At 43.8% G+C, this 14806-nt stretch overlaps 1 protein-coding gene across 1 annotated transcript; it reads left to right on the top strand.

The window, feature by feature from the left end:
- Positions 1 to 2829: 2829 nt before the first annotated feature.
- LOC110531642 (Y+L amino acid transporter 2) lies at positions 2830 to 14251 on the top strand. Its single transcript, XM_021614955.2, has 10 exons — positions 2830 to 3150; positions 4953 to 5598; positions 10108 to 10233; positions 10488 to 10632; positions 11593 to 11716; positions 11911 to 12014; positions 12234 to 12330; positions 12772 to 12921; positions 13370 to 13553; positions 13884 to 14251. Exons 2-10 carry the CDS (start codon positions 5094 to 5096, stop codon positions 13958 to 13960), a joined length of 1512 nt encoding a protein of 503 aa, XP_021470630.2. The 5' UTR covers positions 2830 to 3150; positions 4953 to 5093; the 3' UTR covers positions 13961 to 14251.
- The last annotated feature ends 555 nt before the right edge of the window (positions 14252 to 14806 follow it).

Below are 14806 nucleotides of genomic sequence, written 5' to 3'. Positions count from 1 at the left end.
CATGTGAAATCCATAGATTAGGGCCTAATTTATTTCAATTGACTGATTTCCTTATATGAACTGTAACTCAGTAAAATTGTTGGATGTTGTGTTTATATTTTTGTTCAGTGTATATATATATATATATATATATATATATGAACTGTGGTTGCTATGTGTATGTTTATTTACATTTTTCTTTTACAGACTTTTCACTTTTTAAACTGTCTTGCTGCTGGACTGTTTCAATGGAGTTGCACTGACTTTGAACTTTGCTGTCCATACATCCATTGAAACAGTGATGATGAAAATGCAGATGATACTGACGATGATTGTTACACTGACCAGTCTGTATATACAATGTATGTTGGCAATCCTGGTTCGTGCTGTTATGATTGACCATACAGCAGCAACTTTTAGACCTGAACAACAATGCGTTATATCGGTGATTGTAATCGGTCCATAATTGATTGGATGTCTCTGCACAGGGACGTATTGAAGTAGCCTGGAATTCAAACAGATGGTGCTATGCTTCACTGTTGTGAAGTTTGGGTACCAGGCTAGAATAAACCAACTGAACCTCCCAAGGACCAGAATGAATTATGTCTGATAGATTTACATCATCCCTCCATGTCTTTTGTCTCTCTCTACCTCTAACCTCTCTTTTTCTCCCTCGCTCTCCACTTAATTTTCTCTCCTCTTCTACCATCTCTCCTCCACTTCCCTTTCTCTTCTCCTCTACCATCTCTCTCCTCCACTTCCCTTTCTCTCCTCCTCTACCATCTCTCTCCTCCACTTCCCTTTCTCTCCTCCTCTACCATCTCTCTCCTCCACTTCCCTTTCTCTCCTCCTCTACCATTTCTCTCCTCCACTTCCCTTTCTCTCCTCCTCTACCATCTCTCTCCTCCACTTCCCTTTCTCTCCTCCTCTACCATCTCTCTCGCTCCCCTCTCTCAAAGCACTTGAGAGTTCAAGTTTTCGGCTGCGTCCTACATTAGATCGGTTTAGTTTTTGTACTTTTTTTTTAGCCTTTGTATGGTTTTTCCCAACCGTTGTTTTTGTAGTTATGATAACATGTGCTTCCCATTTTATATGTAAAAAATAATAAAATTATGGTGATGGTGGAAAAATGGCTTTTTGGTTGTTGTCAGTGTGTCTGGCTTTGTGTATTGTTTGTCACAGTCTGTCTGGTCTCAGTCCATTCATTGACCTGTTTAAGTATTCTGCTTCCATGTCAACATGTTCTGCATGTCTGAGTGTACTCTCGCCGTTTGCCTCTGTGTTCTGTGTCTGACTGTCTGCCTCACAGATCATTTGTCTGGGCGCTATAGCCGTCTTCTTTCTTTTTATATGTATCAGTTCCTTGGTTCTGTGGTGTGTGTCTGTTTGCTTGCATGCATGCATGTGTGTGATATGGATAATCAGTGCTTGTGTGATTGAGAGTGCAGCTGTAGAGCCCCACCCCACATCTTACTCTCTGTCATACTCGCTCTCTTTCATTTTCCCTCTCTCTGCCCTCCCCCTCCTAGTGTAATAGTCCGACACACAGGAAGCTCTAATCCTCACACAATGATAGCCCTCATCCCCCCCCCTATGCGACTGGGAGCGGGACAGGGGACAGCACACACAGAGACCTGGGCCAGCTGTCTCCAAAATGGCCACCCTAATCCTCCAACCACCCTTCTCACTAGCTAGGGCTCCCAAAACCATGACAACCGGTAACCAAGGAGAAGAATTTGGGAGCAGAAAGGGGAAAGAGACAAAGGGCTGAAAAGCCATGCCATGTGTGAGAAGTTTATCCATGTGAGTGAGACAGAGACATCAAAAAAGGGTAGTTAGAAAGTGAGGCAGGGATGATTGTTGGGTGGCTGGATTTGAGAGGGAAGGAGGGGGGTGTATGGAGTGATTACAGGTGTGGATTGGGGTAGTGTACTTGATCATCAAGCTGTCGATGGCATACCTAAAGATATTCATCAGGTGCTTCATTAGTATCTTCACAGGAACGTCACAGTAGTGTGTTAATGGGAAGCCTTTAATATAATCAATTTACGATCGATGATCCTGAACAATGTGAAGTGTCAAAATCAAATGTTCCAAAACGAATGTTAACTGATTGATTGTCTCGATGCTGAAATGGGTAATTTAATTGTACGTTTAGAACAAACTCTGCCAATCAGGAACACTGAACACAAAAGAAAAATACCACAATAAACATAATGACGTAATGAAGCGCTCAAACCGTTAATTTGCCAACGTTGGAGGCGTGAAGCAAATAATGACCACAGGAGGGGGCTGTGTAACCGATTTTGGGATTCCTCATCAATTTCAACTATTCAATGCAGAGATCTCCTTATGTGTCGTAACTCATGAGGTACTCATACGTCAAGATTGTTTACCATAACAACTATATTATCAATAACAATACAACAATAACATAGGATAGTGATGCAATTATAAGTGACTTCGAGTCCTCAAGATCCTTCAAATCATTTCTCAGTGATTAATCATACATTCGAATCCCACTGTTTCCTTCCGCGCCAGATGATTAAACGAGGAAGAAGAAACATCATCATCATCATCATCATCATCAACAACAATGCCAAACATAATAGCCCAAAACTAAAGCAATCACCACCAACAACAGGTAGGCTAAAACAACAACTAAAGGCCCATGTTGATTTTAATTGACACAAAAGAAAGAATGTGTGAACGTGTGAATAGCCCAGCGTAAACGTGATCAGGCCTGCATTAATCAAAGTCATGGGAAGCAATTAATTTGACAGCGAAACCCATTGTCAGAGCCCAGACAGTGGTATAAAGTCAGTCCATCCCTCACTCCCTCTCTATCCCTCCTCCTCTTCCACCTGTCTCCTTGGTAGCTGCTGGGTCAAAAAGCAGAAGTTCATCAGCTGATCGGCCTGTGCACCTTCAGACTCAGAAAGGAAGTCGAGCCAAGTCAGAGCAGAGAACGCGGCGTGACTGGCAGAGGGGGAAGGTCATCAGTGGAGAGCGACAACGCGCACAGAGAGTAATAGTGAGTAAAAACAATCAGGGATGCGCAATTGACAGGAACGTTAGATAAAAACCTGCGACTCATAGGCTTTAGAGAAGAAGTGCAAGAGGACCCCCAAGGGAAGGAAGCCGAGTTCACCTATAGCGCATCTGGAGAAGGTAAGACCTGTGAATTAAATGGGCGTCTATCCTAACATACAGTAACAATGCGAGGTTTTACACTTGTATGATATATTTCAAATATAGAGACTGTCGTTTGGCTGTGGTAACTGTACATTTGACTCTCTGTTCAACATGTGTTTTTCTCTGAGGAGATAGGTCTTTACACTACAGATTAACTTCTAATGGCATTCCTGTGTAGCCTTACTTGCCCCGAGTCATCAATAAAATGTGCTGAGTCAACTCTGCAGCTTTGCCAGCTTTGCGATGAATAAGCTCAGAGTTGGCCAAACGATTGCTGCCAGCTTGTCATATTCTGTGAGAGATAAAAACAGAGGGAGAAACAAAGAGAAAGGGATTTCAAATATGATACAGCAACCTTGAGTGGTATATGAGAGTCAATTTGAGTAGCCTACTTATCTTACAATTTTTGGACCTTGTATCTCACTTCTACGCCTCCTGCCCTGCCCTTTGTAATGACGTGCAGAAGGCTACTTACTATCCACTGTCCTTCGTAATCACTTCTTCTTTTGAACTGAACTCACATGCCAGGGGAGCTATCTATCTGCACTACTTCTCCATCTCTCCCCATCTCCCTCTTCCTGATCCTTGTGATATATATCGTTGGTTGATGTGACTGGACCTGTGTTCACTTTCTGTGTCAGGATAGCGCTTTTCTCCCCCTGTGATATGACTGCCTATGATTGACTTGTTGATGCATTCTCATTGTATTGTGATGGATTTTCTCCAGTCACACAGATCTTGTGATAAACTGTAGACCCCTGCGCGGCCCTGTCTCCTCACTTAGTGTGATGTGTGTGTTGTTTTGTTCAGGTCCTGACTGAGCATGTGCATGATATTCAGTATGGGCACTAAGACATGTGTCTAGTCATTCAAACTCTTCTATATATGCTGCTGAAGGCAATGCACTTTAAATAAATAATGTGACGGTTCCGTTCAGCATGCTGCTGACTCCTAGCGAAGTGTCTCTGTGTGTCTGTGTATCTGTGTTTCTGTGTCTCTCCGTGTCTCTATGTCTGTGTATCTGTGTTTCTGTGTCTCTCTGTGTCTCTATGTCTGTGTGTCTGTGTCTCTCTGTGTCTGTGTGTCTGTCTCTTTATGTGTCTCTGTGTGTCTGTGTGTCTGTCTCTTTGTGTGTCTGTGTGTCTGTCTCTCTGTGTGTTTGTGTTTCTTTGTTTCTGTGTGTCTGTGTGTCTGACTGTCTCTCTGTGTTTCTGTGTGTCTGTGTGTCTGTCTCTTTGTGTGTCTCTGTGTGTCTTTCTCTGTGTGTCTCTGTGTCTCTGTGTGTCTGTCTATATGTGTCTCTGTGTGTCTGTCTGTCTATATGTGTCTCTGTGTTTCTTTGTTTCTGTGTGTCTGTCACACTGTAGAATACTTACAGTAAATGATAGACTAAATATCACAGTGACAGTCGGTGATAGCCAGTAATGAACGTTACAGTGATGTCAGGCTGTTTGTCTTTCTCTCCCACTCTGTCAATACACTCAAGCTTAAAAGGCTATTTACTGAAACCCCTAATGGCTCCCAAATTGCCATCTGTGAAATCCAATCCGATAACCAGCAGCAGTGTGTGTGTGTTGTAACATTTGTGTTATTTTGCCATGAGTTAAGTTTAGCCTCATGTTTTACAAATGTAGCATACAGACCAACATTTATTTAAAAAACTGTACTGTTTTTTTATGTCCCAGTTGATGACTGGGCCCATATGGACAGCAGCTTGGTTTCCATGGCAACACCTACACACTTTCTGATAACACTTTTTAAATTTCTTTCCTCCACAGATGTCACCAGAGGGACCCTCATAGCTGGAAAACGACTTTAACTCAGCTCTTACAACCAATCCTTGACAGCCGCCTGGTCCAATCACTACTCACTTCCCCACATCCCCTCCAATACTAACTCCCCCCCACACTTCCTGTGCAATGGCATCCTACAGCCCCGCCCCCACACAAGAGCCCGCCACCAACGGCGGGTCGACCTCGCTCAAGTCGGGCGGCTCAGGGGGCGACAACGATTCTATGAAGCTGAAGAAGGAGATCTCTCTCCTGAACGGCGTGTGTCTCATCGTAGGCAACATGATTGGCTCGGGCATCTTCGTCTCGCCTAAAGGAGTCTTAATCTACAGCGCCTCCTATGGGCTGTCGCTGGTAGTGTGGACCATCGGCGGTATCTTCTCTGTGTTCGGGGCCCTGTGCTATGCCGAGCTGGGGACCACCATCACCAAGTCAGGGGCCAGTTACGCTTACATCCTGGAGGCCTTCGGAGGGTTCCTGGCCTTCATCAGGCTGTGGACCTCCCTGTTGATCATAGAGCCCACCAGCCAGGCGGTCATAGCCATCACCTTCTCTAACTACATGGTGCAGCCCGTCTTCCCCACCTGCATAGCCCCCTATCTGGCTAACCGCATGCTGGCTGCAGCCTGCATATGTGAGTATTTTATAGTCGTTGTGTATGGAGGGGTGTTGTTTGTGTTGGTGCAGTACTGTTCCACTGTAGGCCTTTACCATGGTTAGGGCCCTGAGTGTTTCCTTACCGATGGAAGTGATCAGGTATGTGTGTGCAAGGACCTTGCATGCAGACAATGATGTGTGTGTGTGTTCATACTCCCCTGAGTACCGAACAGCGTGTGTGTATGCTCCTCTCTCTGTGGAAAATGTGGGAAACGAAACTAAATGACTCACAGCATACCCAAGTCAGCACCTCAGCAACAGAAGGGAACACGAGAAAGGTTGAAAAAGGAACAGAGAGGGGAGAACAGAGACTACAGACACCAACAAGTGTTTCCTGTATAAGACAGAGAATAGGGGGAAAGGAGAATTTACTCAATTTCAGGATAATTTACCAACATTACAACGCGTCAGTGTGACCAGATTAAACTGCTGGCAATGCTTGTTACTCATGACAATAGAGTACAATAATGTAGTGTAAATTGATCATTTATAAACCACCAAAGGAAGCAAGGAAGAATAGAGATGAGCAAGGAATGTAGAGAGAGGGAAAGAGGGAGTGTTGTCATGGATATTGTTCTAACAGATTAGAAGAAACCTGGACCTCTCAACACAACCACTAATAGTCACATTATTACTGTGGGTTTAATAGTCATATTATTACTGTGGGTTTGATAGTCATATTATTACTGTGGGTTTAATAGTCATATTATTACTGTGGGTTTAATAGTCATATTATTACTGTGGGTTTGATAGTCATATTATTACTGTGGGTTTAATAGTCATTATTACTGTGGGTTTGATAGTCATATTATTACTGTGGGTTTGATAGTCATATTATTACTGTGGGTTTAATAGTCATATTATTACTGTGGGTTTAATAGTCATATTATTACTGTGGGTTTGATAGTCATATTATTACTGTGGGTTTGATAGTCATATTATTACTGTGGGTTTGATAGTCATATTATTACTGTGGGTTTGACAGTCATATTATTACTGTGGGGTTGATAGTCATATTATTACTGTGGGTTTAATAGTCATATTATTACTGTGGGTTTGATAGTCATATTATTACTGTGGGTTTAATAGTCATATTATTACTGTGGGTTTGATAGTCATATTATTACTGTGGGTTTAATAGTCATATTATTACTACTGTGGGTTTAATAGTCATATTATTACTGTGGGTTTAATAGTCATATTATTACTACTGTGGGTTTGATAGTCATATTATTACTGTGGGTTTAATAGTCATATTATTACTACTGTGGGTTTAATAGGGATTAGTAAGTACAGAATAAGCCACTACTGGAACAGATTGATGGAACACATAGAACATGAGAACAACCAGACAGAAACCTGGGTCAAAGAGACGGAAGTCATGGACAAAAACACAATACCACTGCTACTACAGCAACCAGATAGAACACTGAGTCTCATTAAAAGGGACAGTTCTGAGATAAGCTTTCTCCTTCGTGTTCTAAAACATCTCTCAAGTAATAAATATCACTCATTCATCTAATTACAATACAGACACACCCACATCCACACACACACACTCTCTCTTTGATAAGCAGTGCTTTAAGGAACGTGAATGTGCTGATAGCTGCTAGGTGAAAAGGTAAAAGTCCTTTCTACTTCAAGACTCTGACCCCAGGCTAATGGCTAATGACAGCTCAGTCAGCATGGCACAGAAGTGAACTATAACCACAGCTCTAAGACCAGATTAGCCTACACCCCATCCTAACTTTAACCATCAACCGGATGGAAAAACACCTGATCTAGTATCAGTGTTTAGAGGCGTTAGAGGCAACGTCAACATTTGATACAGTCTATGGGTTGCGTCCCAAATTCCACAGCCATGAGAAGACCGGAAACAGCTCCAGGTAGAAATGAACTATAACCACAGATCTAGGATCAGATTACCCTACCGTCAACCCTAACCTTGATCCTGTATAAATGGGTAGGAGTTCTGCGCACACCACAGGACAGAGCCCAAACATGGCAGCCGTCAATCTTACCCCTATTTTGATACAGTCTATGGGTTGCGTCCCAAATTCCACTCTATTCCCTATGTAGTGCACTACAGTTGACCAGGGCCCATAGGGTAGTGCACTATATAGGGAATAGGGTGCCATTTGGGATATAGTATATGGTCTCACCACACATCTGGACCAGATCTAGAGTAGCCCAGAGAACCGACCTGATCCACACCCTCCCACCCTTCTAGCCTTTCACTATCAATACAACCACGCCTAGGACATCTGTGTGGGCCGCTACACTGTCAGTTCTCTGTTAGTCCGGATCACTCACTGTCTCTGTCTGGACCGGTCTGAATGGAGAGATATGTTATGCTTAAGGAGACCTCCTATTGATAAGAGACAGTTAGGATCCATGGCCTCATAATTGGGATAAAGGGTTATGATCTTTTAGGCTTTGTCCTCCGTTTGGGGGAGGAAGGGAAACATGGTATTCTGCTAGATAAGTATTATTCTCATTTCGGGGGAGATTGGTGGACACAGTGTCATGGCCCGCTGTTCATTTGGGAGAAGAAGGGAGAGATGGTGACTGGTGTGATGATCAATGATGTACATAGGCCATCTCGGATTATGATTAAGGTCTTGATATTTGGCCTGACCATGTGACCGCACCAGGAAAAAGGCAGGGCCCTAGTTATGAACCTCTTTTTATGTGGGGAAGGGTGATGTGTGTATGTACTGCATGTGTGTCAATGTATATGTTTGTTTTAACATGAACATTCACTTGAGTTGTAGATGTGAACTTGAGTGTTAATCATTTTGGGAAACACTGTATGGTAGATATCATTACGGCTACTTAGCATTACAGTAATGCAGGAAAATATTGTTGAGGAACATGTGGAACATGAGGCTTATCAAACATTATGCAGTGTGAGGGATATACTCTATATATAGGCGCTATGTCCCAAATGGCACCATATTCCCTATTTAGCGCACTACTTTTGACCAGAGCCCTATAGGCCCTTGACAAAAGCAGTGCACTAAATAGGGAATAGGGTGCCATTTGAGATGCTGACAAAGTGAAGAGAAGATACATAGGATATTATTAAATCCCAGTGAGTGGGAGGACAGTGAGGATTCAGACCTCCATGCGGTGACTATCTGAACTCAAGTTTATGAACTTAAAGGAACAAACACTGATAAAGACACAGAGAGAGAGAGGATGATCTGGAAAACATGTTTTCAAGACTAAGACTTGGGAGCAGTGGAGTACAAGGACACAGTTAGAAACAGTCTGTATCTGTCAGCCAGTCAGCCAGCCAGCCAGTCAGTGTGTCAGTCAGTGTGTCAGACAGCTAGTCAGTCTATCAGTCAGTCAGTCAGTTTGTCATTCAGCCAGTCAGTGTGTCAGTCAGCTAGTAAGTCAGTCAGTCAGTTAGCCAGTCAATGTGTCATTCAGCCTTGTCAGTCAGACAGTCAGTCAGTCAGCAAGCCAGCTAGTCAGTGTGCCAGTCAGTCAGCCAGTCAGTGTGTCAGTCAGTCAGCCAGTCAGTGTGTCAGTCAGTCAGCCAGTCAGTGTGTCAGACAGCTAGTCAGTGTGTCATTCAGCATTGTCAGTCAGACAGTCAGTCAGTCAGCAAGCCAGCTAGTCAGTGTGCCAGTCAGTCAGCCAGTCAGTGTGTCAGTCAGTCAGCCAGTCAGTGTGTCAGTCAGTCAGCCAGTCAGTGTGTCAGACAGCTAGTCAGTGTGTCATTCAGCATTGTCAGTCAGCAAGCCAGCTAGTCAGTGTGTCAGTCAGTAAGTCAGTCAGCCAGACATTGTGTCAGCAGCTAGTCAGTCTATCAGTCAGTGAGTCAGTCAGCTAGACAGTCAGCCAGTCAGTCAGACAGTTAGTCAGTCAGCTAGACAGTCAGCCAGTCAGTCAGCTAGTCAGACAGCTAGACAGTCAGTCAGTCAGTCATCTAGACAGTCAGGCAGTCAGACAGTCAGCTAGACAGTCAGCTAGTCAGTCAGTCAGTCATCTGGACAGTCAGGCAGTCAGACAGTCAGCTAGACAGTCAGCTAGACAGTCAGACAGTCAGCTAGACAGTCAGACAGTCAGCTAGACAGTCAGCTAGACAGTCAGTCAGTCAGACAGTCAGCTAGTCATTCAGCTAGACAGAGTTAGTCATTTTACTAATCTTTTATAGAGGTCTTTTAATAACCCTTAGAACTTTATCTGGGTACTCCTTTACCCCCTATTCTGTGCCTGACCCTATTTCTCTTTCTTCCTCCTCCTCTCTGCCTATGTCGCTATGTGCTGCGCTCAGCTGTTGAACCTCTGTGGAAAACAACCTCATCGACTGCTGTAGTCAGCAGCCTCATTTCCTCCAGCTACATAGACTCTGAAATTAGAACACACACACACACGTCAGCGTGTGTCTGAGCGCGCGTGTGTGCGCGGGTGTGCGCGTGTGTGTAGTAACATGTAGATCTGAATGTCTAAATGTTTTTTATCTCCCCTCCAGGTTTGCTGACCTTTGTGAACTGTGCCTATGTGAAGTGGGGGACGCGTGTCCAGGATTTCTTCACCTACGCTAAGGTCATCGCCCTCATCGCTGTCATCATCACCGGCCTGGTCAAGATAGGACAAGGTACTGATGCTACCAGGATGGCCCTCACACTAACACGCAATAATAATATCACATAAATTGTCCAAATACTCTACCATCCCCTGCACTGTACTATACTGTACATTCACAGAAACAGATATGCCCACTGTGAACACTGACACAGTCCTATAGTTATTGTACATACAAAACATATTTATCTGTAGTATTTACATACATTAATTTACCTATGTGTAATAATACAGGATATTGTGTGTGTGTGTGTGTGTGTTCCTCAGGTCAGACGCAGAACTTTGAGGGTATGTTTGAGGGCTCGTCCACGGATCCAGGAGACATAGCCCTGGCCCTGTACTCTGCTCTGTTCTCCTACTCCGGCTGGGACACACTCAACTTCGTCACCGAGGAGATCAAAAACCCAGAGAGGTGAAGGGTGGGAAGAGAGGGAGGGCAGGGGAAGGGTCACTAGTACTAGTGGACAAAAGGATATACTCTGTAGTACTCTGTAGTATACATGAGAATGAGGAGTAGTGAAGGAGTAGAGTACGAGTAGTAATTAGTGTAGTGAATGTAGGTGAAGGGATATAGAAGAAGTAAAAGGATGAGAGAAGATCACAAATGACGCCGGAGAGGAGGGCTGCTGTTTTACGGGCTCCCATCCAACTGTGCTATTTTATATGTTTTTTCCCCCATTGTTTGTAACTTATTTTGTACATAATGTTGCTGTTAGTGTTACTTTTTAGTTTATTTTTTACTTTAGTTTATTTAGTAAATATTTTCTTATCAATTTCTTGAACTGCAAAGCTGGTTAAAGGTTTGTTGTATTCGGCGCATGTGACAAATACAATTTGATTTGATTTGAAGAGGGAAGAAGGAGAGGGGTTGATGTAGGAATTATGGAGTGGTTGTGATTAAGCAGAGAAAGTGGAGTAATAGTGATTGATGAGGCAAGGATGGGAAGTATGGAGAGGGATGACACACTGACTGAATGGGTAGTCAGGTGTTTAAGGCGGGGGAGGGGGGGGCAAGGCTGGAGGCTCCTCATCTCCTGGGGAAGTATTTAACTGAGCCCCTTCGCTCTGATTCATACAGCCGAACACTGATCAAATGGAGCAGGACAGACATGTGATTGGAGCACAAGCTACTTCCAGGAGTTCTCAGGCAGATTATGTGACAAACAACCCCACCCCACCCCCCTCCTCCTTCCTCTGCTCCTCCACCCTAATCCCATCCTTGCCCAAGAGGGTCAACTCTTGACCCGTTCACTCAGGGAGAACCCCTGGATGTATCACAGCCACTTCACTTCTTGCTTGGTGTTTTTTTCTTCTTCTTCTAAATCAAAGTGTCTCTCTGTCTCCCCCCGGTGTTTATTTGTGTGACCTACAGGAACCTGCCCCTGGCCATCGCCATCTCCATGCCCATCGTCACGGTGATCTATATTCTGACCAACGTTGCCTACTACACCGTGCTGCCCATTCCTGCCATCCTGGACAGTGACGCCGTGGCTGTGGTGAGTTCCCTTCGCATAGAAATATACTGGAAATAGAACAGACATGATCCTATACCATGTAGATTAGGATAGTCATCACGTCAGATGTATACATTTCTATATGCGTATCATCTCATTGAGCCCGAAGTGACTGTTATATGATGTACTTTAAGTGTTCTGATTGGTCTAATTTGAGGCCTGTTGTTGTCCCTCAGACGTTTGCAGACCAGGTGTTTGGCGTGATGAACTGGACCATCCCTCTAGCGGTGGCTCTGTCCTGCTTCGGAGGACTCAACGCTTCTATCCTGGCTGCCTCCAGGTGAGTTAGAATGACACCGTTCTGATGCGGCTCTTCATCATCATCATCATCGCCATCACCGATAATCCCCTCATTATTGACAATGTGATCTGACCGGAAAAAAACAATGGGCCCTATAGCCTTTAAACTCATTGCCCTACACACGATAACCTGCGTGTGTGTGTGTGTGGGTCCTCCATTATCAGTGCTCCAGTGAGGTGTGTTTCTGTGTTTCTACAGGCTGTTCTTCGTGGGCTCCAGGGAGGGCCATCTCCCAGACTACCTGTGCATGATCCATGTCACCCGTTACACCCCTATCCCAGCGCTGCTCTTCAACGTCAGTCATCCCGCTAAGCCACTGTCTTTGTGTGTGCGCGTGTGTGTGCGCGTGAACATCTGTCTGTCTATCTGTCGGTCTGGAACAATGTACATTTCCATTATTTTTTTTTACGAGTGGTTTTCCTTGTTCAGTGTTTGGTCTCAGTTCTGTGTCAACGTTCCGTTTCTGCGTCTACCCAACATTCTGACCCATTGTTTTGTCTGGCCCAGAAATCTGTTCTCAGCATTCTATTATTTTAACCCAGTGTTCCGTCTGCCGCAGAGTTCCGTCTGTCTGCCATCTCAGCATTCTCTTTGTCCGTTCGTCCACATAGTGTTCCGCTATATCTACACTTTCGATGAAATAGAGTTTTTGTGTAAGGCATGTTGTCCATTGTGCCCTGTACGATGGATATTGACAGTGCTGTTGCTCTAAATATGTCTCTGCTTTATACTATAGGGTGCCATGGCGTTGGTCTACCTGTGTGTTGAGGACATCTTTAAACTGATCAACTACTACAGCTTCAGCTACTGGTTCTTTGTGGGCCTGTCTATCCTGGGACAGCTGTACCTGCGCTGGAAACAGCCAGACAGAGTCAGACCCCTCAAGGTAAGACAAAGGGGAATTCCACAGTAATAGAATGATAGTGCTAATCAGATTTCTCTCTTTAAAATATATGTTAAATAAATCCCATAGATTGCAAAGTTAAACAAACTATACAAACGCACAAGAACGACTTTGAACAATTCCCACTGAAAATGTTACTGAAGCAGTTACTTGAAGAATAGTGCAGATGCAACGTTTGGTTACAGAATGACGACACATTTTGTCATGGAATTGCCCCAAACATCTAACACAAAACACTGAGGCCTATAAACACATTCAAAGGCAAAGATCCATTAGTGTTTTCATGTATGAAGCATTCATACTGTAACTCACAATGCAGTTTTGTATGTGTGATCTCTTTCACTGTTTGACATCAATACCAGATCCTGTTTCATATAGTTGTGTAATAACTCTTCCCCATTTCTCCCCCCCCCCCTCCTCTCTCTCTTAGCTCAGTCTGTTCTTCCCGATCATCTTCTGTTTCTGCACCTTGTTCCTAGTGGTGGTTCCCATCTACAGTGACACCATGAACTCTCTGATTGGCATTGGCATCGCCCTATCAGGAGTGCCAGTCTACTTCCTGTGTATCTATACTCCCGCCACCAAAAGGCCCATGTGGCTCCGCAGGTTCTTTGGTAAGAATCAGATGAATGTTTGAGTTTAGTATAGCGTTGGGAAAAACTGGTGACTTTCCCAAAATCACCAGGTTTTCAGGAAATCCTGGGGGATCTTCCAACCAGGATTTCTGGAAAACTGAGAATTTTTGGGAAATTGCTGGATTTTTGCAATCATAGTTTGGTATGACATGAGTTGCGAGACGAGTAGGTACATTATTTTGTAGGCCTAGAAAACAATACTTATTTTCTAGATTCTTCAAGCAAAATACTTACACTTCTCATGCTAGTGTCACATTAATGTATTTGAAGGCTAGGTCACTCATCCCCTCTCATCTTCTCCCTCCCTAGCCAACTTTGGTCTGTTGATTCAGAAGGTGTGCTATTCTGTTGTGACCGAGTTAGACGTCATAGACAAGTTGGAGTGAAGATATTAAAACCAACCAACACACTGCTGCCGCCGCCAACTGAAGACGCACAAAACTAAAGGCTCAACGACACCACCTACTGGCCAGTATCGCCCTCGGCTACCAATCAGAGGGCGGAGTCAAACAGCAGCCATTCATTGGACCAAATCTCTGGCCAACCAATCATTGCCGTATGTTCATTGGACTATGGGGTTGTTCTACGGCCAGGATGACACTCCAGTTGCCTCTGACATCAGAGGACATTCCACGCACTACAGAATAATTAAAAATAAAAATATTCCTGTTCTCAAATATGTTTATACTCGAATACGGATATTTATGATCTCTGATGGGCTTCCTGTGTCAACGCAGCCCAATATGGACCTTTTTAAATCGCTAATTGGCCTGAGTAATCAGCTCTGAAAAAGAACTGATGTAGAAAGATCTGTGATAGGTCAAAAGACCAATTAGTGAAAAAAATATATATTCTGTGAATTGGGCTGCCTGAGTAACCAGCCCAAGTGGCATAAGTCACTACTGATACCTCTGAAGTCATACCAATAAGGAAACAAGAGAGATACTGAAGACATATGTAGGAAAGTAATAATTACTGAGTGTTAGTTTGTTGTATGTGGTTAGGAGAGAATAGTGGTAGCTCTAGCCACAATTATTTGTCCTATGTCCATCCTACCTGCAGCTTTTAAGAGTTTTTTTTGAAGCAAAGGGATCTATTTTTAAATCAACCTATTAAGAATAATCTGTAGTCAACATGTGAATTTAAACAAAGGGACGGGGAGAGGGTTGGTTGAGTTGATCAATGGTAAATAGTTTAGAATGTATTTATAATAAATTACTAACGGACATTTT

The sequence above is a fragment of the Oncorhynchus mykiss genome, chromosome 9 (genome assembly GCF_013265735.2).
Source record: "Oncorhynchus mykiss isolate Arlee chromosome 9, USDA_OmykA_1.1, whole genome shotgun sequence".
NCBI classification, from domain to species: domain Eukaryota; kingdom Metazoa; phylum Chordata; class Actinopteri; order Salmoniformes; family Salmonidae; genus Oncorhynchus; species Oncorhynchus mykiss.
This window is presented reverse-complemented; position numbering and strand designations above follow the sequence as displayed.